This window comes from Cornus florida, unplaced genomic scaffold, assembly GCF_030987335.1.
Source record: "Cornus florida cultivar Cherokee Brave unplaced genomic scaffold, ASM3098733v1 CherokeeBrave_3.0.0_Hap2_Chr08, whole genome shotgun sequence".
Taxonomy (NCBI): domain Eukaryota; kingdom Viridiplantae; phylum Streptophyta; class Magnoliopsida; order Cornales; family Cornaceae; genus Cornus; species Cornus florida.
This window is the reverse complement of record NW_026775578.1, coordinates 24,267,803-24,293,054: the sequence shown is the minus strand read 5'-3', so window position 1 is coordinate 24,293,054 and position 25,252 is coordinate 24,267,803. Positions and strand designations below refer to the sequence as shown.

General features: G+C 30.6%; 2 protein-coding genes, 1 long non-coding RNA gene and 2 other non-coding genes across 6 annotated transcripts; 1 reads left to right on the top strand and 4 right to left on the bottom strand.

Moving 5' to 3' along the window:
• Positions 1 to 6,910: 6,910 nt before the first annotated feature.
• On the bottom strand, positions 6,911 to 9,456 carry LOC132270871 (uncharacterized). 2 transcript variants are annotated; one of them, XM_059772077.1, is made up of 5 exons: positions 8,885 to 9,456; positions 8,499 to 8,798; positions 8,092 to 8,407; positions 7,581 to 7,682; positions 6,911 to 7,455 (listed from the first exon to the last, which is right to left on the bottom strand). In XM_059772077.1, exons 1-5 carry the CDS (start codon positions 9,410 to 9,412, stop codon positions 7,346 to 7,348), a joined length of 1,356 nt encoding a protein of 451 aa, XP_059628060.1. In that variant the 5' UTR covers positions 9,413 to 9,456; the 3' UTR covers positions 6,911 to 7,345. The 2 variants fall into 2 exon arrangements, with proteins under 2 accessions (XP_059628060.1, XP_059628061.1); XM_059772078.1 differs by having other exon boundaries at positions 7,581 to 7,679; positions 8,885 to 9,454.
• An 8,778-nt stretch (positions 9,457 to 18,234) lies between these two features.
• On the bottom strand, positions 18,235 to 18,306 carry TRNAP-AGG (transfer RNA proline (anticodon AGG)). The gene has a single exon. It is a non-coding gene; the product is annotated as a tRNA-Pro (tRNA).
• Positions 18,307 to 19,897: 1,591 nt separating this feature from the next.
• On the top strand, positions 19,898 to 19,969 carry TRNAD-GUC (transfer RNA aspartic acid (anticodon GUC)). The gene has a single exon. It is a non-coding gene; the product is annotated as a tRNA-Asp (tRNA).
• A 34-nt stretch (positions 19,970 to 20,003) lies between these two features.
• LOC132270869 (uncharacterized) lies at positions 20,004 to 21,911 on the bottom strand. The gene is made up of 5 exons (XM_059772076.1): positions 21,593 to 21,911; positions 21,361 to 21,457; positions 20,534 to 20,600; positions 20,367 to 20,425; positions 20,004 to 20,205 (listed from the first exon to the last, which is right to left on the bottom strand). The coding sequence occupies exons 1-5, from the start codon at positions 21,710 to 21,712 to the stop codon at positions 20,030 to 20,032; spliced, it is 519 nt and encodes a 172-aa protein (XP_059628059.1). The 5' UTR covers positions 21,713 to 21,911; the 3' UTR covers positions 20,004 to 20,029.
• Positions 21,912 to 24,018: 2,107 nt separating this feature from the next.
• LOC132268519 (uncharacterized) lies at positions 24,019 to 24,642 on the bottom strand. Its single transcript, XR_009469305.1, has 2 exons — positions 24,367 to 24,642; positions 24,019 to 24,242 (listed from the first exon to the last, which is right to left on the bottom strand). It is a non-coding gene; the product is annotated as an uncharacterized LOC132268519 (long non-coding RNA).
• Between the last annotated feature and the right edge of the window lie 610 nt (positions 24,643 to 25,252).

Below are 25,252 nucleotides of genomic sequence, written 5' to 3'. Positions count from 1 at the left end.
ATAAAGAAAGTAACAAGCGAAACATCAACACATACTTAAGACCAATCTATATAATGTTTGTTGTAATGCTTTGTGTTTAGCCAAATAGAGAGTCCCAAACCAGAATCTGATATATTTACAGTTTAGTAAATTATCTCAAGTAAAACATACATCAAAAGTCATATATAAACTGATGTTATAAGCACAGTTATGAAATTAATGGATGATAATCAATTTAATTCATCATTGAAGGACAACAGTGGCATCAGTTATTAAGATATTTTAGTAGTAAATATTTGTATGTATAGAATTGATTGTTCACAAAGTTTTTCATAACAGTTTGGGGAGAATATTTGGTTGTTCAGAGAGCCAAGTTTCTGTTCAACCACCTAAAACTTTATATGTTACTCTAGCGAGGGTGTTGGTACAGCTTTAGAAACTACTACATGAAAGTTTCTAATCAACTATCAGTTAACCAATACCTTCCCAAAAAAACTATCAATTAACCAAATAAAAAAATAAAAATAAAAATTTGGTAATTAAAGTTAGTTAACCAAATAATTTTAAGAAAATGATTGACAATCTTTTTTCCTTTTTTTTTTTTTTTTTGTTCCTTTCCCTTGTTACTATTGAAATTAATTGACTTACAATCATTGAAGAAGAATGCTGTTCACAAATATTGCAAAAAAAGACAGGTTTGAAGGTGGTGATAGATGTAATTAAGTTAATCTTAAACTAACTTTGGTCGTAAATATTTGTTTGTAAGTTTCATTCCCAAATTCAGCAAAACTCAACAAACTTGATCTAGTAAACAGAACTCATTTCTTTTCCAAAGCCAAACAACCTTAATTTAGACAATAACATGGCAAGGCTTTATTGATTAGTTCAATTTTTCAGACAGAAAGAACCACATAAGCTTAACCCTTTTAACATAGCACGAAGCTCCAGCTCCCTAAAGACACAGGATTACCCAAATACTGTATATATATATATATATATATATAAGTAGTGTCACGTGAACAATTTAAATTTACCTTGAATTGGAAGGTAACACTTTTCCAGTAGAAGTGGAAAGGCAGCAAAACCCAAAAAGGAATATCAGAGGCAGAATGGGGCAGTGCACGATGCATCATCGTTGCAGAGAAATGAAATAACTTTAGGGTTTGTTTTGTTGGGTCTTTAAAATGAATATGGGCCATTTTATTCTTGGGCCTTTCATTCAGAGATAAAACTCGTCATGTGTTTTATAAATGTTCTTTGTGTTGTTGTATTATTATTTAAATGGGTCAAATTTGTTATGGACTGGATCAAAAACTTCTAAATGGCTGATAAATGAGATTATTCACAAGCCTAACATTGTTTGGGATAAGCTCAGTTATTAAATGAGTTTAAAATTAGTGCTCAAACTTGGCTCGTTTGCTATACAAACAAGTCTGAACTCAGCCCCAACTCTTCAAGACTTACCAAACTCAAACATACGTTTGGAATGAAACCCCATATGGGGTTAGATAACTAAACAGGGTGGCTCGTTTGAGGTCTTGGGTAAAATAAATAAATAAGTGGTCTTTTAATATTTAATATATTAACATCAAATAATAATTAATTATGTTTATTAAAAAATCATTCTTCTTTTTCTGAGATGCAAAGTTACTAATTAAATTCTTATATTCAAGTTTTCCTATTAAAACAAAAAAAAAAAAATTAATCTATAATATAGAATATATACTCAATCTATAATATATAATAGATACTCAAATAATTAATACAACTGATGTAATATAGACGGAGAAAAAAAAACTTGGAATGAGAGGTCAGAGGAGGCCAAAAAAAAAAAAAAGGTTAGATAAGGATAGAAAATACAAGTTTTATTCTAGGGGTCACTGTTCAATTCTGCTATTACTTGGGGTCTAATAAGGAAAAAAATTGAAATATAGATACTAATATAATAAAATAAATTTAGAAAGGTAACAATATAAGGAAATAAAAATATTTTGAAGCTTCTTCTACTAGTTGGGATCTAAAAATATATAAAGAAATAAAATAAAATTTAAAGATGTAACAATACATAAAGAAAAAAAAAAAAATTGGGCCTTTTATTGGTTGGGATCTTAGACAACCACTTAAGTCGCTTAATGCTCTAACTGGTGCTGAGTGCCAAGACCGTGAGCATGCATCTTAGAAATTAGCCTATTTTGAAGAGATGTTGCGTCCCTCAACCACTTCTCCCATGGTTTATGTGAAAGGTTGAGTTCTAGATTCTTTTGCATTTGTGTAAAAATTTATAGGGTGTTGACAGTCAAGATTATAGACTGTTGGAAAAGTTATATAGTAGAGCATATATAATATTCTAGAAGAGTAAATAATTTTACACACAGTAGATATTTTAGTTGAGTTATTAGAAAGTAGATCTCAACTATTTATTCCAATATATACATCCTACCCGTATATTAAAGATGATAAAGCCTATAAATAGATGTAGTGTCAATTTTGAGAGTTAGCACCTAATCTTAAAACTAGATGAGGGTGTCATTATGAGAATGAGCACTTTGAGTACAGTAAGCTATAATTGTGTATTTTGCTGTGACTTTAATTGGTTTTCAAAAATTTCATTACTAAAATATTTATAGACAGTAGAAAAATATTTATAGATAGGCTTTTAGTAACCATCATCTCCAACAACATCCAATAACTTTTAACTCTTTCCGTTGTGAAAAGCCGTATTCGATTAAAGTCGTATGTACGTTTGGGGGAGATCTTTCATATCTTTCGAGATCCACCATACAATATGAAGTAAAAAAAGTCAAAATAAGTGAATTTATAATTAGTTAACATGTTGGTCAACCATATTTTGAAATACGGAAAAAAATCATTGGCGGTTCATTTTTATTTCCATTTCTCATGCAAATTTCTTAGATAGGTATATACATTTGTGTTGTTTTTATTTTACTATTGTTATTATTATTTTGTCACACACAATTTATTTTTATTACTTTCTATTTTGAAAGGTAAAAAAAGTACCATTCAATTATACCATTCTTATACGCATTAACATTTTATTAGCTGACGATATTGTTGTCACCTTGTACTAAATTTCTTTATTGTGTTTTTGCTCTGGGTTGTGTTAGAAACAATGATTAAATAGATGGCCTTTACGATTGGATTACTAATTGATTAGAAACAAATCTCACGCTTTTGTTAATCAATTAATGCAGCTAAAAACAACATAAAGATACTGACAAAATATGCGGAAATAATTTAAATGGAGATTTGTTAATCAATTAATGCAGCTAAAAACAACATAAAGATACTGACAAAATATGCGGAAATAATTTAAATGGAGATTGTAACAGGTGTATGGATTTCTTTTTTGTTGACCTTAACCTTGCAGCCAAGTTTAGTTAACTAACTTATGAATTAGTCCGTATAACAATGGAAAAAAAATAACACTTATAAATTATAAACAGATGCCGTTGGAATCCACTCAATAAACAACAAAGAATTTTTATCAATAATTATAATGTTTGGTGGTACTTAACCATCTTTTAAAGTAAAGGATTAAGTCTTCGCAGAGAAGAGTAAATACGTGAGTGTTTTATTATAATAAAAAAAATAAAAACATTATATAAAAAGGCTTTTGAAGTTTAAGATTACTAAAACACTTATGGGTTATAAAATTCATTTGATATGGTGATAGCTCTCTAAAACCATTTTTTATTATTAAGAACCATTAAATAAGTCGAGTCTAATCTTTGATAATTGTCTTTTATTTTCATAGTTTTAGACCTTAATCAAACAATATCAACTTTATAGTCCATCGTGGAGGCTGTGTGGCATAGATTATCCAAATTATTGAAATATTATTTATCAATTCAATAAATAAATAAATAAATGGAAGGGAGAGAACACCACTACTCAATTTCAATTTGAAAAGAAGTCTTTATAAAGTAATTGTGTGTATGTGTTATTTGTCCCATTGTGTGAATGTGGTTTTTTTATTAAGGACAAGTGTAGAAAATACACTAAATTATATTTAGTGTAGTACTTTTATTTTATATTTACAAAAGTGTGCAAAAACATTCATAATCTTTTTACATTATGCAAAAATATTTCTCAATCAGATATTTGACATAAATTAGTTTTTTTTTTTTTTTTTTTTTTTTTTTTTTTAGTTGGTACTCACGTACACTTGTCTCTTCTAATACTTGAAGTCCTGACCTCCCTTTAAAGGTAAGAGGCTAATACCGCAAGGTCACTGGCCCGTTGAGAGATATAAATTAGTGTTATAATACCTATTTTTCGTTTTGTCCTTTTACTTTTCTGAAAATACCCAAGAAGGTATATATACTACTAATTTCATAATATATAGGTGTTATGTGCACATTACCTCTTTTTTTTTTTTTTTAATCTATATATATCTCTAAACATTTTTTTGAAACTTTGAAAATTTGTAAAATAAAAATTTGAATTTTTTGAGATTTCAATTTATTATTTTTTATTATTTTTTTTTTTCTTTTTTCGTACCAACGCTGTTAATCAGTGTATAATGATTTACGGAGTTTGGAGCAGATTTGCTTTATTTAGTTTGCACTTTTTTTTTTTTCTATTTTTATCTTTACTTTTCTTTTATACTTTTATTTTTATTTTCTAATTTTATCTTTACTTGTCGATTGTTTGTCTCCTCCAATAGTGTCTTTTTTTTATCATTTTACAAAATTATTATTTTTATATATTTTATAAAATGGTTCGGGTAATTTAGTCAAATTAGGTTAAATTTGTCAAAGAGACCAATTTGCACCAAATTGAAACTTTAGAAGTGTTTTTTGCCTGTGAGAGGCGTCCTCCAATAGTGTCTTTTTCGGTCATTTTATAAAATTATTTATTTTTATATATTTTATAAAATGAATCAGTAAGGGTAATTTAGTCAATTTATAGTTTAAATTTGTTGAGGACCTATTTACACCAAATTGAAACTTTGTGTTTTTTTACACGTGATGGGTGTGATTATGATATGTACTGTAAATATACTTTAAATTTATTTTTTAACAATTGACCCTTTTATTAATGATTAAAAATTAATTAATAAATAAATAAAAATCTCCATAAAAGCAATTGGGTGTGCATGTGTTATTTGTCTCAAGATTAATATGAAAAATTTTTAGAAGAAACTTTTTTGTGAAATCTTTAAGATCCCAATAGTTCATAACTTCATAATGATATTTTTGAAATTAAATATAACTTTTTAATTGGGAAACAGCTAGCAGCAGAAACGTCCTTAGATAAGCTTATCATTTGATCCTTTCTACACATCAGCTAGTATTAGCGGTTAGTTTCCATCGCTTTTCATCGAAGTAACGTAATTCGTGGTTGGATATGGACCCACCCTCAACCAAATCAATTGGGATTAGGCCCACAACCAAACAATAGAACCAATAGGAACGCAATTGGCGGCTAGATAAGGGCCTAAAATGGGTGATTGGAATGCGGCCCAAAATATGCTTAGAGACTGTACAGGTTATATGTATAAATCATTTTTTAAAAAAAATTATACATTTTTGACATAATTGTTTATATGTATGATGGTGATTGACCCAAAATCATATAATAACTTTTCCTCTAAGAAAAGGTATTCGGTGGGTTCGTTTTATTCACATGCAGGTGCATGTTGTACAGAACGGTACACTGTGCAGGCGCACCAAATATTTATTCCTCCTCTATATGGCTCAATGATGATATCACATTTGTCTTATGATATCACTTAGTTGTAAACTTAATCTAATAATATTTTTTCTCCTTTTAAAATAAAATAATATTAATTTCAGAGAATTTTATTTATAGTTAATGATAAACTATTAAACCTCAATCGATTTTTTCGAATTTCAAAGTATCTAACCAGTATTCAAGAACAGTAATATACAATTGAATACCTTCGTAGTCCCGGTAGAATTGCCCTGTCTTCTTCGGGAGCCCGAGTAAGGAACCACTTGTCCATAACGTTCAATCATGTGACGCACACGAAACCCATTAATATAGTTTATAAAGAAAATGGTTGGATGAATGTTTGTGGTGAGTATTATTAATGTACATCCGAACACCATTGGATAAACCTGACCTTTAAAATGGCAGATATAAAGGAACATGAGTCAAAAGAGAACCAAAGCATGTTCCTTTCCACCAATCGGAAAAAAGTGCCTCGGATCTTGAAAGTAGAAGGTAAAGGGTGTTATTATCACTTCATTTTTTATTTTTTTTTTAAATTTATAAATCATACACGGTGAACCGGTTTGTCAGTAACAAAGGATTTATTTATGAATCGTTTTTATTTTGCAAATATTTATTTTTTTATTATTATTTTTTAGTAACGTATTGTAACGATAAAAACAATCCTACTTTTTTTCTTTTCTTTTTTTGGACATCAGAAAATAATTCAATTTAAAAAGTCAAAAAAAGGCAAATGCTTTTTTCCATATATACTTTTTATTTTTATTTTTTTTAAGTTCAACCCAAAAAATATATTTATTCAAACTTAAAAAAATATTTTAATCATTTTAAAAGAAAATAATACATTAATTGCAAGTACCATTAAAGAGTTTTACTCCCCAAAAGAAATTAAGCATTTTTTAATGAGAGGAAGTATATATATATAATTTTTTTTTTCTGTAGAAGTACATGTTTTCACATGGCAACAAAAACACTCTAAAGCGTGAACCCTAACTAAATAAATAAATACAAACTTTTTTATTAAACAAGTTTCATATTTTTATTTTCCAAAATCTCACAACAAATTTTACATTACTAAACATACAGCAACATACTTCAAATCTCTATTCAACACACCACACGACAAAAACTTTATATATGTTCAATTAACCATAACCCCAAACTTTGATTCAAATTGGCAAATAAAAATAAAAAATGCTTTTATTCCCAGTGCTAATAAAAACATAACTTTAGTCATATTATTAGTGTTATAACAGCCATGGAACATTACATGAAGAGGGTTGTGGATTTCACTTCACTAACAATATGCCAATGACCCTGCCAAAAACACCCCTAAACTATCCACTTATTTACTATTACAACCAAAAACCACCTTCACCAACCTTTTACTGCTGCCCATTCTTCCAAACAAACCTCCAAATCTAAAACTCCAAAAAATTAAATTAAAAATAAAAATTAAAAATTAAAAAAACCATTTTTGGAGCTCTTATTTTTCTTCTACCTACAGTCCTTTTATCAATTTCTTTTCCTGAATAAACAAATACCAATTGTCAATCCCAACAGCTTCTTCTACCTTCCTATTTTTGCTTCTATCACCACCAACAAAACAACACTTATCATGGAGAACTTTGATACTGACAAGACGGGATCAATAGGTCCACTCCTGAGGGAGGACAACTTCATGATTCACTGCCCTTTCTGCCCCTAAACTTCTCTTCTGCTGTGTCAATGTTGCATTCCTCTGACCCCTCAAATCATCTGCCAATCAAAACCCCATATATACATATATAAGCAGCGCACACAGTATACACAGACATACATATTTGTGTATATATACATGAAATGCATATCAGAGAAAACATTGTAGTTAAAAATTAACATACCATAGCCCGAGGTAAAAGTAGTATTGAAGTGGGGATGAGGCTGAGTATTATTGTTCAGAGCGGGTACAACCCTATCTGGGAGCAGAGCACTTGAACAACCTGCTAAAACAGGGAAGAGGAAGAAACAGAGCAAGTTAAAAGAAAGCAGATGCTTCACCACAAGTGGATTTGGGGGTGGAAGATAAAAAATAATCATAACCCTTTTGGTCAAAAAAGTAAAAGAAAATGGAGAAGCACAAGTAGAAAAGAAAAGCTCACGTCAAATCACTAAAAAGAAGTTCATACGCAGAGTGGAATATGTTGGTGAAAACCACTAAATTAATCTCCTGTTGGGTTGATTGAAAAGATTTTTGGATCAAGAATAAGATTTCAAATCATGGATTCACACACCATCTGGGACCCATGAATCCTCACATCGCATCGCTCAAATTGCGCCTAAATTTCACTCATTTGAAAAGCGCTTTTCATTTTCTCTCCGGATTTCTTAGCAGCCAATAAAGCAGCAAAATACCTGTGTTCTTGCTGGGATTTGAAGGGTTAGCATATCTGCGAGGCAAAAAGACACCAGTGCCAGCACACTTCCTCTTCACACCAGATCCACCACCAACAAACACACCTCTCTTGCCTGAACCACACTGCAATTGCTGCTCATTTTGGCGGGGTTGATGTTGTAAACAGACCGGAGACCACCTTGATTGAAAACCCCCACACAGCCTCTCTTCCCTGCTTTCAGAAATTTGGTGATTTGAAAAACCCTCTCTGGCTTGTCTTCCCCAAATGGAAGAGTACTGTTGCTTCAACACTTGGTCTTGTCTCACTCTATTAAACTGCAATTGACAAAGAAAAACCCTAATTAATCTGAGAGAACAGGACATGAACGAGCAAACCACCGAAACATTGTATAATAATAGAGCTTACATGACTGGCCTCTGAGAAATTTGGAGTGAGAGAGTGATTTGAGTAGAACCCAGTTGTGGGAATCAGAGCTCGTGGGTCGCCGAGAAGTCCTCTGGCATTGGGTGGTCCTTCACCGTTCGTCTTCAAGCTAGCGAACTGTCCAGCGACTGCGTATATCAGATCCCAAGGTTCGATCGGAGCAGTGAAAGGCGTCGTCGGCGGTGACTTTGGGCTTCCGTTGCTAGAGACTGCGCTTGGACCGGACCAGCTTCCGATTCCGGCTAGTGTCGATTGCGGCGAATCAGGGCAAACCCATGTTTTCTGAGTCAATACATAGGCGAAATCAGAACTCATTTGGACGAAATTAACAGATCCAAACAAAACAAAATAGATGGTATTCTTCATACCTTCGTGTTCTGAGTTTGTTGCAGGGTGGAATGAGACAACTGGCGAGTCAACCCGTGGAGAAAGTCCCAGTAGTCGTCGTCACTCTCTGGGTCGGTTGAACCGACCACCGACTCCACCGGAGAGCTGAGTACAGAGGATGAGCCGAATTTGTACGGAAACTCAGTGGGGAAGCAGAAGCTAGACCAAGCAGAGCTGAGCCCACGCTTGTTGAAGTTTTCTTTCTCCATGAACATGTGCTCGTTGCTGAGAAACTCTGAGGGAAGCCTAAACTCTCTCTTGTCAGAAACATCGGCCATTTGAAAAGAGAGGGGGGGAGTTAATGAGTGTTTGTTGTTGCTTGGAGAAGATTTTAAATAATGGAACCAGGTGAGTTTGATGTGTTCGCAGGGAGAGGGCCCTAGAGAGAAAAAAAAAAAAAAAAAAGGAGGAGAGAGAGAAAGAGTTGAGGACAGCTTGCTTTTTATTGAGGTTTGAAGGACACTTCGAGACGCTTCAAATAAGGAAGCAAATGAACCTGAAGCCTGCATCAACTGGAACACAGGTCCTCATCATTTGAAACATTTGTCCATCTACATGGCCCCACTTTGCCATCTAAGCACTAGCACAATACACAAAATCTTGAACAAAATACTAGAATTTAACAATTCATTATTTCCTATATTAATTGCCCACTTCAAAAAATTAGTCAAAATTATCAAAATAAACATTTAATATATGATATAAATATATAAAAATTATATAATTCAAAAATAAAATATAATTACGGGTTAGAGTTTTTAAAATAGATAATTAATATAGAACCGAGATAGTATTATTTTGGACCAAAAAACAACTCATTATTTTGATAGAATCCAAAAATTAAAGAGCAATAATATATATATATACATAGTAAGTTTGTAAGTATTAAATGGATACAATAATTTAAAATTATATGAAATTTAGTTTAAATTTTGTATTAAATTTTATTTAATTTCAAATTTAAGACTGTGATTTAATACTGTCAAATATAGAATGTGTTATGACGGGAGTACAGACTCACTTAAAACTCTATTAACATCGTCTCAATTCAAAGAATGTGTTTTTTTCTCATTAAACCAATTTGATTTGTCCAACTATTAAATTTCATAGATAAATAATTTAAAAACCAATAATTTTGACCGAATTTCTTAATTGAATTCTTTTCGTTAGTATATAAAGTGAGACTCCCTATTTTCTTCTCTTTTACATTAATGTTCAATTAAATGAATTATGTCCAAGTCTTTTGCCTAAATATCTACTCATCCTCACCAAATAATCACTCGAAATAAGAAATCCAAGACTCCTTGTTCAATGAATATATACTTAATTAAATAAGAAGTTGAATACTCCTTCGTTTAATGAATATACTTAATTACTCCTTGTTCAATGAATATATACTTAATTAAATAAGAAGTTGAATACTCCTTCGTTTAATGAATATACTTAATTAAGTCTTACATGTTCAATGAATACCCATGGGACCAAAAAAAAAAAATTGAATACCCATGGGGAATGAATAAAATGATGTATTAAATACAATAGTAATTTTGTATTGATATTAAAAAAACTCTCTCAAGAACATTTTCAATTTAAAATCTAACTCACGTAAAGTAGGAGTAAAAGTGAAAGTGAATTCGAGAGCAAGAGCGAGCGACAGAATTAAGTAGTATGCAATAAGAATTTGAACAAGAACACACGCAGAGCATGAATACTTTGAGACGCACGGAGTCCTACTGATCCCAAGAGAAAATAATAGAGTTTACCTGTTTTCCTGCATTTATGGCAGCTTATTTTGGGTTGTATAAATCAACGCATCAATGATATGCTTTAAATACCTATACATTTATATGGTAATGACTTTATGCAACTGATGGTCATATTTATTATAGCTTCTAAAATTTGGCAATGCATCCTTATTTCGTGTGTAACTGATACTCATATTTATAGCTTCTAAAATTTGGTACCACGTCCTTCTTCCTTGTACATGTCTACACTAGGAAAAGCGAGGTCAGATCAATCAAATATAGTTTTTTAATCAAATAAAGATTGAAGAATAAAGAGAGAGTGACATATTTACTATTTTTTCAAAAAAAAAAAATATATATATATATAGTGGGTATTATAAGTTACTTTGTGTTTGCGTAATGTTATGATATTATTTTTTTAATATTGGTATTTAAATTTGGGCCAATATCATATTTGGCTTAATTGATATTAGTTTAGAATAATACATAACAAATTTGATTTTTTTTTTTTAATCAAAACCCATATCACCGAATTGATAATATTGTGCTTTTTTGGTACGAAAGAACTAAAACAAATGCATGCCAAACTTAATTGGCATAATGTGAGTTTTTTCCAAATAAATATGTCCGTGTTTAAGTTTCCCAATTCCCACCTTCTTGTTTGACGGACAAATATATATATATATATATATATATATATATATATACACACACTACAATAATAATAATAATATCTAATAATGATCATCATTTTAGAGATAAGTATAATATTGACGGTTATCCCTATGTGTATAAGGTGTTTTTTTTGTTTTTTTGTTTTTTTTTTTCTTCCTTTCGGATAGTGAGTCTATAAGTAACTTCGACATTAAAAAGATATGTACTCGAGATAAGGAAAAAAAAAAAAAAAATCTTACCTTTTATAGACACTGGAGATATTTTATATACATATATTATTTATATATATGACTTTTTTTATTTTTAATGTAAGTAGATAATAATAGATTTACATATGAATGGATAAGGACATCCAATTGGGTTTATTTTAGTCCCTTTCTCTTATGGCAATCTTCAACTGTTTAGCTATATGGTAGTTGTGTCACTTCTCAATCAATTGAAGTCATTGCTAAGGCTAGTCATACTTTATACACGAATTAAATTTCACCCTTGTTTATATCTATTAATATTTCTATCATTAAGGCCTCGAATATTTATATTTTATAATTAAAAAAAAAATTGGAAACAAACTGATAAAAACGTGTACGTACCAACAAATAAATAAATAAAATAATGCCTTTCATTATTTGACAATAGTTTTTTTTAATTCCTCTATAATTAGTCATTTTTTATATATAAATATATATTTTTATATGTATACACTTTCTTATCAACCTTTATTATTCCTCAACCGTCACCGTCACCGTCACGATTATTTCATTCTCATACTCAAAATTACTCTCTTTTGATAGTAGTTATTTTGTAATTAGGCGAAAATTCTCATCATATAATAATTTATCCCTGTGATAACTATGTTGGTTTAATTTTCATAGAACAAGTTATGGTAAAAAATAATTGCCAAAAAAATTATAAAAATTTTTTTGAGTCAAGGGAGTTATGAAAGAAAACTGATAGGAAGAAATTGTGGCAGAAAATGAATTGTCTTTATAAATATATATAGATATATATAGAAGACTTGGAGAATCAAATAGTTCTCTCAAAATACACAAATAGATTTCATTTTCAAGCATTTACTTCCCTTTGTGTTTTTTTATTTCCTACAGTTTACATTAATTGTTGCATGTTTAGATAAATTAGATTACGTATTCTTTATCCACTTAGAAGTATTATAGCTTAGTTATTAAATCCAGAAATTCGAAGTTAATGGGATTTCAAATTTCCAAAGTCACTCTGAATGTTTTACTGCCATTAAAGCTATTTTAACTGGACAGAAAGAACATAAACAGTATATTTATTCATGATTCTCTACAATAGTATAATTTCTTTAATTTGAACTTTGGCACCGCCGTCCGCATTCAAAATAAAAAAGAAAGGCCTCCTTTGGCTTGTCGCTCCCAAAACCAAAAAAAAAAAAAAATTAAGAATATTTTTTCAAAAAAAATTAGACACATTTTTATAATTGAATTTTCTAAAAAGTGAACCAAAGCAAAGTTCTTATATAATTTTTTAATTTTCAATCCTCTAAAAAGTGAAAACTACTATTATTAATTTTTTTTTTTTTGAGTAACAAACTAAGCAAATCCAAAAATTTGTTGCCAAACACATGACTTCATCAACTCACCAACCATCAATTGCATCTTTAATGTAATGGAATTTTGGAAAGATAATCTTATGTTTTGTATAATGAAATATCAACATTACCAGCCGTAATTCATTTTGAATTGTTGAATAATTTACAAATTTTGAATACATGCGGATACAACTATGCAAGCAATTTAAGAAAAGTACTTCAAATGTCTTATTAATTAATCGAACTAAGAGGAAAAAAAAAAAAAAATTGCATGCCACATGCATACTCATAATATTTTAGAATGAATATCACGAGAAAATCTCTTTTATTTTATTTTTTTTACTTGAAGTCTGATAGAGCATATCAATGTCTGTTATATTTTTTAATAATTAAAAATATTAGTAAAACATTTTAAAATGACGGGTTGAAACTTTTACTATAATTAAAACTTTTCATAACAATATTGTCAATTAAAAAATTGGGTAAAGTACACAAACACCCCCTGAGGTTTGGCATAAGGACAAGTAGATACAAGTTAGCCTATTTTTGGACAATCACACCCCCTGGTCAAAAACTTTATCCAAACAGCTCCTTAAATTTTGTAAAAAGTCAAGATTGCCCTTTAATATTTTATTAATTTAAATTATAAAATATCAAAACTTTTAAATGACTCTTTTACCCTTATACATTTATTACACCAATACATACATATATATATATATATATATATATTTATATATCTATATGTATATTGTAAACCTATCAAACCCAGACCCGGCCATGACACCACTTCCACACCTTCCAACCACCGGCCGACGAGTGGTTTACCATCTCCTTCGTTCACATGTTGGTTACTCCTTTCACCGACACCTTCATCCTCCAAGAACCCCTCAAATAACTCCTCAGCCGCCGCCGCAAGTTTTTGACGTGAAGCGGACAAATCAAGGATTAACAGAGACATATTCCCTACGCCGGTGTCTTTGATTCTTGACGGCGGCAGAGAGTTGATGTTTGAGTGTAGAGCGAAGCTTTGAGTATGGAGTGATTGCTGAAGGAGGGGCGTTTGGCTTGACTCTACAATTGGTTCCGTCATCTTTAGATCTGGATGATGTGGGCAGATGAGGATGAAATCGGTGGTTTCGCCGCCGATAAGGGTTGCTGTGAGCTCTGTATGTGAGAGAAAGCTTGTAGATGTGGCCGTTGTTAGTAGGAGGTGAAGCCGGAGCAAGGGTTAGCAAGGTGGCTTCGGTCGGTTTCTAAGGCCGAGAAATTGAGGTGGTTAGCACCGGCGGCAGATGGTGAGCACCACAACCTCGTCTGTAACTTACAAGGGTTTCATGAAGGAGGTGGTGAACCCCAGCGACAGATGGTAAGCTTCGAAAAAACATCGCTGAAGAAGGAGCCCGTGAAGGTGTGATGATGATAAGCGTGAAGGGTGAACCCCGACGGCTGAGGTGTGATGATGTGGCGGCGGTGGCGGAGTTTAAGGTGTGATGTTGGCGACGGCGGAGGGGTGATTTTGATGGCAGTGGCAGTATATGCAGTGTGTGTATATACACATATAGATGCTTTTGGGTTTCGCCGGTAATTTCTTTCGCCGATGCTTCTGGGTTTCGCTGCCACTGTCTTAGTCATCGCCGCCGCCACCCCCACTGTCACAGCCATCACCACAATCTCTCTCCTATCTTCTTCCTCTCTTTCCTCTTCACCTCATCTCTTCAACTAAGGCCGCCCCTCTTTTCCCCCTCTCTCTACACCCACCACTACAACCGCAGCCACAACCACCATCCATCTGATCTCCCTTCTCTCTCCTCTGGTGAACTGTATAAGGCGGGTTCGGGTTTGGGTTTGGGTTCAATCAAAGGGTATTTAAGTTAATTAAAATGTTAATTTTATTTGAAAGGGTAATAAGGTCAATTCATCATCTTCAGGGTCTCTTTGTCCATTTTTCAAACTTGAAGGAGTGTCATTGTCCAAAAACAGATTAACTTTTCTCTACTTATCCTTTCCTCAAATCTCAGGAGGTGTTAATGTACTTTATCCTAAAAAATTTAAGTGTGAGAGAGAGACATGGTGCATGACGATAGAGAAATAATGGTGGTGACGTTTTGCCGGCTTGGGTGTGAAGAAATTTCTTGCATTGGCCTTATTTTAAAGTCTTCTCCCTATCAATCCACAGAGAATAGCAGTGAGAATGCTTTTGATTTGCATTCCCGCGGAAACCTTTCATTTTCCCGCCGAAAGGGTGGAGACCAAACTCAACTGTCGTTTTCCAACATTAATATATTTTGTTGTTTATGATGTCCTTTATTTTTCCTCCCTTATCGTTGGACATTTGAACTCAACTGTCGATTTTCTTTTTGGCAGCTGTTACCCACGAGGATCCCAAACCCACATTTCCCGCCATAATTTGAGCCAATTAAACATATCACTTCTATGTTTCAACTTCCACTATTATTAACTTTAACAAAAATAAATAAATAAATAATAAAAAGTACGGTATTATTTCGGGAAAGTGCAAGAGTTTCCGTTAAATTATGTTCAAATTTATAAATAATTCCATTAAATTATATTTTGAACATAATATCTCGTGAACTATCATATTTAATTTCAAACGTTTTAATACTTTAACTATTTTTTTATTAAATGACCATAATGTCATTTCTTATTAAATTACACTTAATATAAATTTTCTTATTGAAATAAATTATAAAAAAAAAAATTCATATTAATTTGATGACATATTCTCCATTAAATTTGAATAAATTTACTTTTAAATTTTTTAATTAACTGTTTAAATAAAAATCTTAAGAAGAAAATTTTAAAATAATTAAAGTAATTTATTAATTTTTCATGAATATATTGCATAAAAAATAAGGTAATTTTTATTTAAGTAATATATTAAATTTTCATGAATATATTATATATTGTATGAAAAATAATATATTTTTTCAAAGTAAAAGAGTTTAAACTAAGTATATTAAGTTTTATTATAAATAGTAAAGTTTTAATAATAAGTTAATAATTTTAAAAAATGGTAGTTACAAATCTATTTATATATTTCCAATTTATAATAAATTGATACTAATAATAAAATTAAGGTAAATGATATAACTAAAATTTAGATAAGACAAAAAAGATAATAAATTTTTTTTTAACAAGAAATGAAAATTTTAATGAGAAAGGGTAAAGTAGTCTTTTGGAATGAGTTTGTCTTTAATTGTAACAAATTAATAGTTCGGGCGTAATTTGTAGTTCAGGGAGGGTTACTTGCAAAAGAACAACAGTTTAGAGAGTTTTTTGCCCTTTGCCCTATTATTTATATAATTATATGTCTTTCTTTCTAATTCTTAGGAGTACTTGTAAGTTGTAAATCTCTAAATTGAGTTTCTAATTTATGAAAATTACACACTAAATGATAATTTTATCAATAATAAATAAGAAAAATAAATTAAATTGTATAGCATTTGTAAGAAGTGTAAAACTAATTAATATATCAAAGAAAGCGATCAAAATTAATATTAAAAAGTTAAATATCATAACAAAAATACTTATAAATTAAACAATTTTTTTTTATATACAAATCAGGCTAGTCATATGATTTTTTATTTTTTATTTTTATTTTTATTTATGACTAGCCTGATTTTGGGTTGATCACGGGCTGGGACGGATGCATTCATAGTCCAGTGGGGGCAACAATTGCCCCCATTGGAATTTTTTTATTATTTATTATACACCTTGTAAAAAAAATATTTTAAAATATATACTTATAAAAATTAACCATTGCCCCCACAAATCCACATTTCAAAAAATTTCTTCTTGTTAAAGATTGCCCCCATTCACATAACTTTCTGGATTCATCCCTGATCACGGGTTAGGCTGGACTAACCCGTCCAACTTATATCCCTATTTGTACGAGAGTTTAGCATCATTCATATGATTCAACTCTATAATCGTTTTATAAAGTCACAACTTACAATTTTGTCTTTTTGAGATATTCCTTTCAATTTTCAAAATTTTGAAATTTGAACTATCTTGTGACCCTTTACATCTTACAAAGAATAAATTACATTAAAGTGATTTTGGCCCCCATAATTTACAAAACCAAGTTCTTGCAACCGGAGAAGGGCCTTACAACTTTGTCTTTAATTTTCCTTATCTTCTCTTTCTTGGGGAGTAATCAAATTTTGCATGCATACAATTCTTTGAGAGAGTTTGAGAAACTAGAAATAAAATAAAATTTATACAACATATATATTCATGACAAAATAATGAGAATTTTAATACTTGAAATGAATCAACAATTATTAATCATATAAAATTGTAACAGGAAGTTAAATTTTTTTAAAATGATGACTGAGATGTGTGTTTGTAAATCATAGTCCTAAGATAGGCTCAAACTCTTATGATCTCACTTAGAATGTTTTTTATTTTATGTTTTTTTTTATGAGGTGAAACTGTTCCAATCAGCCATTGCGAACTAATGATTGTAGCAATATAAATTACAAATATTTACAATCAGGAGTATTAGTTAACTGAAAAAATTAATTTGAGTATAATGACCCTAACATTTAGGTTTGTTTGGATTTGAAAATTTGGAGGGATAAAGAAATAAAAGAAAAGAAAAGAAATGATAAGAAAAAATGTGTTTGAATAGGTAAAACGGCGAGAAAATAAAGAATAGAGGGGATAACTATCCTCTTATCCCTCAAATGCTATCCCTCAAGAAATGAAAAGTTAGGGAGGGAAAGAATAGTGGGTTAAATAATATTTTTATAATTTTGAAATTGCCCCCAAAAATTAGAAAGAAAAAATTACTATTTCATTCATGTTCAATCTAATTAAAAAGGTATGGTAGTAATATGATTATTATCCTTTATTTTGTCCAAGCATCAAATTCCATTCTACTGAAAAATTCAGATTCTTCCTTTGTCATATATAGATTCTTACAAGTCGTTGAATCTACCAGCTTGTAAAATTGAAGAACATCATCATTGAAGTCGTTGTAGTATAGTGGTGAACATCATCACTTTCGACATTATAACTATAAAGAAGAAATATGATCATTTTATTATTCTAAAGTTTGTACTTATATGGGACAAGAAAAAACTAGTAAGGAGATCATATTGCCTGCAACAACAAAAATAATAATAATTCACAATTAGGAACAATACATTCATATATATATATACACACATGCACATATAATATAGAATTTGAGACCTGAAGGCTCAGATAAACCTAATACCTAACCATCTGAACAAATCTTACCAGTAAACGATGCAACAGAATGGGTAAATTCAACTTGAAACACTATAAAATAAAAAAATAACAAAAAGCGGGGGCATTCCGAGAATTGAACTCGGGACCTCTCGCACCCTAAGCGAGAATCATGCCACTAGACCAAATGCCCATCTTGGATCCATCTTAAATATTTCTCTTTAAGTCTACCATTTGTTCTAGTTTCATCTAAAACGATCCTGGTCAACCTCTAAATATTGATGTGAACCGGGCTCATCTTAAGGGCACAGTTTTTGACAGCATTCATGCCGAAAAGATTTTTTTTTTTTTTTTGAATCCTAAGGGTCTTTTCGGATAGACCAATTTTTTTTTATAAAAAGTGAAAGTGAGAGAAAGAAAAATCAAGTTTCTATCATGCATTTCATTAACAAAAAATATTTCAAGAGGAAAGTTGTAAGAAAATATTATTTTATTAGTTTAGATAACATGAAAAGGAAAAGAAAATGATTCTACCCGAAAATACCCTTATAATTTTAAATAGTAAAAAAATAAATAAATTTATGTTTGATAAATATTATTTATATTTAATTATTTATTTTAGTAAGAAAATAGTGAAATATGAAATAGAATAGTATGTGATATCATAATACAATTTTTTTTGCTTTCTGCTATCTCCTTCTATATATTCACTTGTTTATGTGTAAACTTGAATTCCCGATCTTTTATTTTTTAAGGTAAGAAAAATAAGTTTTTGGTAAAATGGACAATCAAAGTTCAAGTATTAATTTTCTCTTTATGCTAGTTTTAATTTTATTATTTATTAATTATTTGTAAATGATATAACTGGATACTATATATCTAATTACAACTTTCTCACTAGAAAATAAAGTCGTAGATTGATTATGTAGACTATTAAATAATCATCAATTATTTATTTCAAGATAATATTTGATGTTAGGTATGAAACAAATTGTGTTAAGATAATATAGACTAGTTTTCACTTAACACTCTTGTTATCAACAAATAATAGCTCTTAGTCATTATTAATTATAGGAAAAAAATATTTTACTTATTTAAGACCTTTCAAAAAAAAAGAAAAAAAAAAATCAGTAATAAAAGGAAAAAATTAATTAATTTTGGATGCACAAATAAAAAAAGACAAACAATTAAATTAGTAATACATGATTTTATAAAAAATTAATTTACAGAAGAAAGAAACTCTCCTTTTCAAAAAAGTCTATGTAATTAAGTAAAGAATAAGAGTTATGCATCAAGGAAAAAAAACAAAAAAAAAAAAAAGAAGAAGAGAGGCAACTAACATGGTATAATAGGAAACTAATACATAAAGTGTACAACTTTTGTGAGAAAATAAATTTTCCTAGACGAAAAATTTTGAAGAAAATTTTCAGAATGCGGGAATCCTACTTTCCCCAAAGCTTTCACTTTCACTCCGACCAAACTTTCAAAAAATTTAAATATTTTTTTTTTTTTTTGATTACTTGAAGCTAACCAAACAGACCCTAAAAGAATGTCATGGATGAAGAACTTAAAGATAGATATTAATTAGGTCAAACTCTACTAACAATTTCTTGCTTTCATGCTGAAAGGAATATGGTAAATAATATTATATCAATGTCCTTTTGAGCAATTCAGAGTATTATTTTAAGGTTTGGAAGAGCCTGATCTTTTTAGTAATTGTATTGGAAGCAAATTTGATGATTGAATGCTAGCAATTCTTATTATTGGTGGCCACTCACAGTGAAGTCGTTGTAGTATAGTGGTAAGTATTCCCGCCTGTCACGCGGGTGACCCGGGTTCGATCCCCGGCAACGGCGCCTTTTTATGTTTTTGGTTTACTGCAGTGGAAAATAGAAGTTCCAATAGAGGTTGTTTATTTATTTCTTTTTCCTGCAGAGTGATGACACTACAGAAGACTTTGCCCAGATACACTTGCAGAGTTCAAAATTTTTTAAAAATGAAAGATACAGCAAAATCTTGGCTGTTTTCAGCTTTAATATAGTAACCATCTTTTTGCTCCAAAATCCAAAAGTAGATTGTAGCATTACCATCCCTGCACCACATATATTCAACAATTAACATTGAAATTATCTGAATTTATAACATTTCAAACCCAACAGTTAAAGTGAAAATATAAGATCCCAAAGTTATTATTATTATTATTATTATTTAAAAAAAAAAAGGAAGAAAAAAAAAGAAAATACACTAAATTACCATGATGAGTGGATGTATAATTTGCATGACAGAGGCAAGGGCTTAGTAGTAGAGAGATCCTGCAAAAACAGAAATTAATTATATGGTTGAAGTTATCAGAAATATGGGTTTTTATTTTTTATTTTTTTATTTTTAATTTTTTTTATGCAAGTCCACAACAATCATACCCTGCCACCAATCTCCTCTCGAGGCGTCGTTCAAATTGCTTCCATTTGGATAATCTTCTCTCCTGAACTGATCAAGTTAGCAAACATTACAACATCAGAAACAGGGCCTATATTATCTCTGATTTAATCAAAACCAATAAATATGTATAAGTTAATTAATGAACAAGGGCTATATATACTCGCAATATGTTGAGAACCAGTGTTGTGACCATTTGGGTAGTAAGTTTCTTGGCCACCATAGTAGATTGATGAACTAAAATAGCATGAATCTACTGTATCATTATGATATATTGACCTCCTGTCTTGTTTTGCAATGCTTTCACCCTTGCTTTTTTCAGTAATATTACCTAAAAATGGCGAATACAGGTCTTATAACACTAGCAAAAGCAGAAGTTATGATTCTACAATTTTGCACAAGAATTGGCTCGTGAATTCAAAACATCCTATACATTCTCTTCTAAGAAAAAAAAAAAGTTAAAATTCATGGAACCTCTTAAAATGGTTCCAAAAATAGGGACAAGGAAATTGTTAATTTGATATAAGAAATAGTCCAGGACTCTATGCATGGTTTGCAGTATCGGTTATGGTCGCGGTATAACGGACTCGGACAAAGCCAATATAAACTGACTGATATGATTCATGAATAAAACTTGAAAAAGGGTAGCGTATCGGTCATTACGTCGCTCATTAGACGATTCGGCGAATCATTCTCTATGTTAAAGTTTAATCTTGGTTATGAATTTTTTTTTTTTTTTTTTTTTCATTTTTTTCCCCCGAAAGGTATAGAGTATAGGGATGACAAGTTGCTAGAGGAAATGTTCTCAAACCTGGAGTTCCATGTTTTGCATTGCCATATTGGATTCCGAGGTCCTGTTTCCTCAATGGTTCCACAATTCCAGCATGTGAGGAGTGCTTCCCTGCCCCCTTAAAAAGAAAAAAAAAATCGAGAAAACTGAACTATGATACTACTAACCATGACTTTTTTTGAGAAAAGAAAAAAACAGATAAGTACAAAAATTTCATAGAGCACAAATATTAAATATTGTAGGATGAAAATACCATGGATGGCGGTCCAAAAACAGAGCCAAATAGTTCAGAGGACGATGAAGGCTCCTTGGGACCAAAGAGATCCAAAGTAAAGGACGAAGATGAACCAACCACTCGATTTGTGTTCTCCATAACTGTCACTTACTTTGCTTTCTTAATTTGTCAGCCAATTAACGAACCACCCAAACAGACTAAGAACGGAGTAAGGGCTAAAGAACACAGAGACCCTGTGAAGTTGGTAGGATATGAAGAAAATGGAAGTGTGACTGCTATTTATAGGACCCAAAGAAATCTAACCTGGCATCCATCCTACATATCACACACACACACTCTCTCTCTACGACTCTATGTATTCACTTTCTATCTCTAGAGACATAATAGGTTCATCGTGAGTTGAAGGCAAGTGGACATGTTAAAAATATTTGATACCACTAGTATCCACAATGGATATTAACATCCTTTTCGTTGTACCTATTTCTAATCTTTGATTCATGCATGAGTATCTTGGAGCCCACATGGATATATATATATATATATTTTAATTGTCCCACTTGAACATGAAGATAGATGGATAAAGTTGTCTCGATCTCAATCCCACTTGAGCTTATTCGGATATGGTCTTATCTGAATCGCCAGACAAAAACTTTAGTTATACATTCCTCTCATACAAAAAGAAAAGAAAGGAAAATCAGAGAAGAAGATACGTACCATGCCATTGCAAAGCAATCAACGTCCTAGATATTAACAGCCAGCTGTTGTTCTTTCCCGCTGGTTGATTCCGAAAACAGAGAAAGAGAGACCAGGTGATCGATAAATAAATTAAAATTCTTGTTCTCTCAAAGGAGAATTTAACTCTTTATCCTCTTGCAAAGAATTTGTTAGCTAAAAAAATGTATGGATTTACTTGGTTTGTAATTTTAAAAATAGTTTTAAAAAATTTAGAAAAAAAAAAATTGTTTTAAGAGAGTTATAAAAAACAATTATATGAAAACAGATTTTTTTTTTTCATAATTGAGATTTTAGAAAACAATTTTCAAAAAATTGAAATGTTTGTTTGATTTGTAATTCTGAAAATAGTTTTAAAAAATTTAGAGAACAGAAAATTATTATCAGACATCAGTATTTTATAGTTATTTGAAAATAAACATTTATATAATTGAGTTTTCAAAAAAGTGTTATAACTGAATTTTCAAAAAATTACAATTTTTTGAAAAGTGAACCCACCATAGATTTTGATAAATATCTCTACTTATTTTGGTGGTACTTTTTCTCATATTTTGGATTTTATTTCCTCATAGCTAAAGAATGCTATTACAAGGAAAATTATATTATAATTGACTAATCCAATTTTCAAAATTAATTTGCCCAAATCAAAATTTCTCGTCACTATTACATAACCAAAATGATAAAGTTTTTATATAACTTGTTTATCAACCAATTAATTTCTCAACTCAAGTAAGGGGTCTAGAATCAGAATCCTTATCAAGCCAACTTGCCATGTAGTTTTCACGTTTCAAAGTTTGTTAGGTCTTAAAGGATAGGTTTTTTTTCCAAAAATTTAAGCAACTGCCATAAATTAAAAGAGTGTTTTCAATAAATATAGGTCCTAAAGGATAGTTGACAAAGTCTGATTTGCACTAGAAATATAGGTCTTAAATTCAGTTGACAATGGGTGCCATACCTTTAGAATTTCGGTTGGTGGACCAACCTCACTTCTTTGTTACGTCCTATTTTATTAATTACTGTAACTATACACCTTAAATATTTGATCAAGAGAAAAAAATATACATATATATATAAATCAACTAATATGGATTCCCAAAGAGCTTCTGGCTCAATAATATACTTTTTTTATCCTCAAAGAGGAGGCTAGAGAAATTACATATGAAAATCTAAGAAAGGGTGTCTGTGAAATCGTTAATCTAAAAACAAATTGATTCTTTTAATTTTTGTTTGCTCTCCATTTTTATTTTTATTTTTATATAGGACACAAATAGATATGTAAAAAGTTTTAAAAGATATGAATATTATCGGTTTGCTTTATATATAATTTTCATAAAAATAAACTCACAAACCCCAACTTCTTCTACTATCTTGATAATTTACATAAATTGATACGCCCATTCAAAGAATTTGGGAGGGATGTATTAGAAAATATAAATATTCTATAAATCTCTCAGTTTAACAGTATGTCTTGAATTTATAATTTAAAAAAATTTAATTTAAATTTTAATCTCAAACTCCAATTCCAATTCGAATTTGAATTCGACTAAACATAGCACTATTAGAGAAATTTTGATACCCTTGCTTTAAGAGAAGCACACCATATATGCATATGATATGAGATAGCGTAATCCAAACTCTATCCCATTGTCGAGGGCAACAACATACCAATCACTAAATTCTATTTGCATTGGAGGAGACATCAAGTGACCAGCTTCACTTTAAAATATCACACATGACCATTAAAAATTGATCCATATATATATATATAAACAGCCAGAGTACAAATTCTAAATTTTGTATGATACGAATCAATCATATTTCCATGGAAGACATTGGAGCTTAGAGCAACGCCCTTCCCATGCGCTTTCGCATTCTCCTCTATCACCATCGCAACACTTGCAAACCATTCCGAGAGTAGCAAAAATCTTCGGATACCCTATATATAATCAAATTCAAATCACAAAATGACTTTATATATATATCATTGATTTAAATTCACAATCAACTAATGTTTAATCAGACTTTTAATTCCATAATATAGATAGATCTAGAATACTTACTTTGTGGATATTGTTGGAGTATTATAGGCCTGATGGGTTGTTCGACACTGATTGCATGTTGAGATGTGACAACAAACACCAAGAGCAAGACAATGAGCTCAAAACGCTTGGACATGTCTTTTTTCCGTTTTCAGAATATATATCTATATATATATATATGAAGAGAATAAAAGGAACTCAAGAAGGTTTCCAAGCTAGCATCAGTGTTTGAGAAGATTTAGAATATGAAACTGGGTTCTTAAATTGAACAAGTGCGGCTGTTTCTATTTGAATGATTCTGGCTTCTAGAGCAATAGGTGATTGACATGCCACGTTTCCTCCACCTCTATTAAGTCTGCTTCGGGTCCACGAGACGCACCAACTAATCAACTTGGAAGTAGGTCCCACCTCAATATTAGGATGGGACAACGAGAATTGTTCCTTTATTTAATTGAGACAAACTGAAGTTATAAGTAATAAAATATTCATATTTTAAATATATATTCATATTTTAAAATTCAATACTAGAAATTTAATTATTTATTAGTAGTATAGAATCTAGAACTCATAAACATAGATGGATTCACATTTTATATTAGTAACTAGCTAGTTTGAGAAAGGGTACAGAAGACATTTTCTTCATTAGAGCTGGGCGAGGGGCTATCTGTCTCAAACCTCCCTGCCTATTGCCATAGCAAATCTAGGGCTTCGTTTTTTATATGTATGTTTTTTTTTTTTAGAATTTTAAGCAAATGATATAAATTTAAAGATAATTACATAAGGTGGGCCAATTGGCCGAAAACAACCCAAATAAAGGGAAAACAAAGCCCAATAAGCGGCCTAACACGGGGTAAGCCCAATCATGATATACAAAACTAATAACTGCAATTATTGGCTAATTAGCTTT

What these genes read in the sequence shown, in the direction of transcription:
- LOC132270871 (XM_059772077.1), bottom strand. Translation starts at nt 9,412, where the DNA reads ATGCAGGCTTCAGGTTCATTTGCTTCCTTATTTGAAGCGTCTCGAAGT. An exon ending in AACAAACTCAGAACACGAAG is followed by an intron (nt 8,799 to 8,884) that starts GTATGAAGAATA and finishes GTATTGACTCAG; the next exon opens with AAAACATGGGTTTGCCCTGA. An exon ending in TACTTTTACCTCGGGCTATG is followed by an intron (nt 7,456 to 7,580) that starts GTATGTTAATTT and finishes TTTGATTGGCAG; the next exon opens with ATGATTTGAGGGGTCAGAGG.
- LOC132270869 (XM_059772076.1), bottom strand. Translation starts at nt 21,712, where the DNA reads ATGGAGAACACAAATCGAGTGGTTGGTTCATCTTCGTCCTTTACTTTG. An exon ending in TTTTTGGACCGCCATCCATG is followed by an intron (nt 21,458 to 21,592) that starts GTATTTTCATCC and finishes TTTCTTTTTAAG; the next exon opens with GGGGCAGGGAAGCACTCCTC. An exon ending in TGCAAAACATGGAACTCCAG is followed by an intron (nt 20,601 to 21,360) that starts GTTTGAGAACAT and finishes TAACTTGATCAG; the next exon opens with TTCAGGAGAGAAGATTATCC.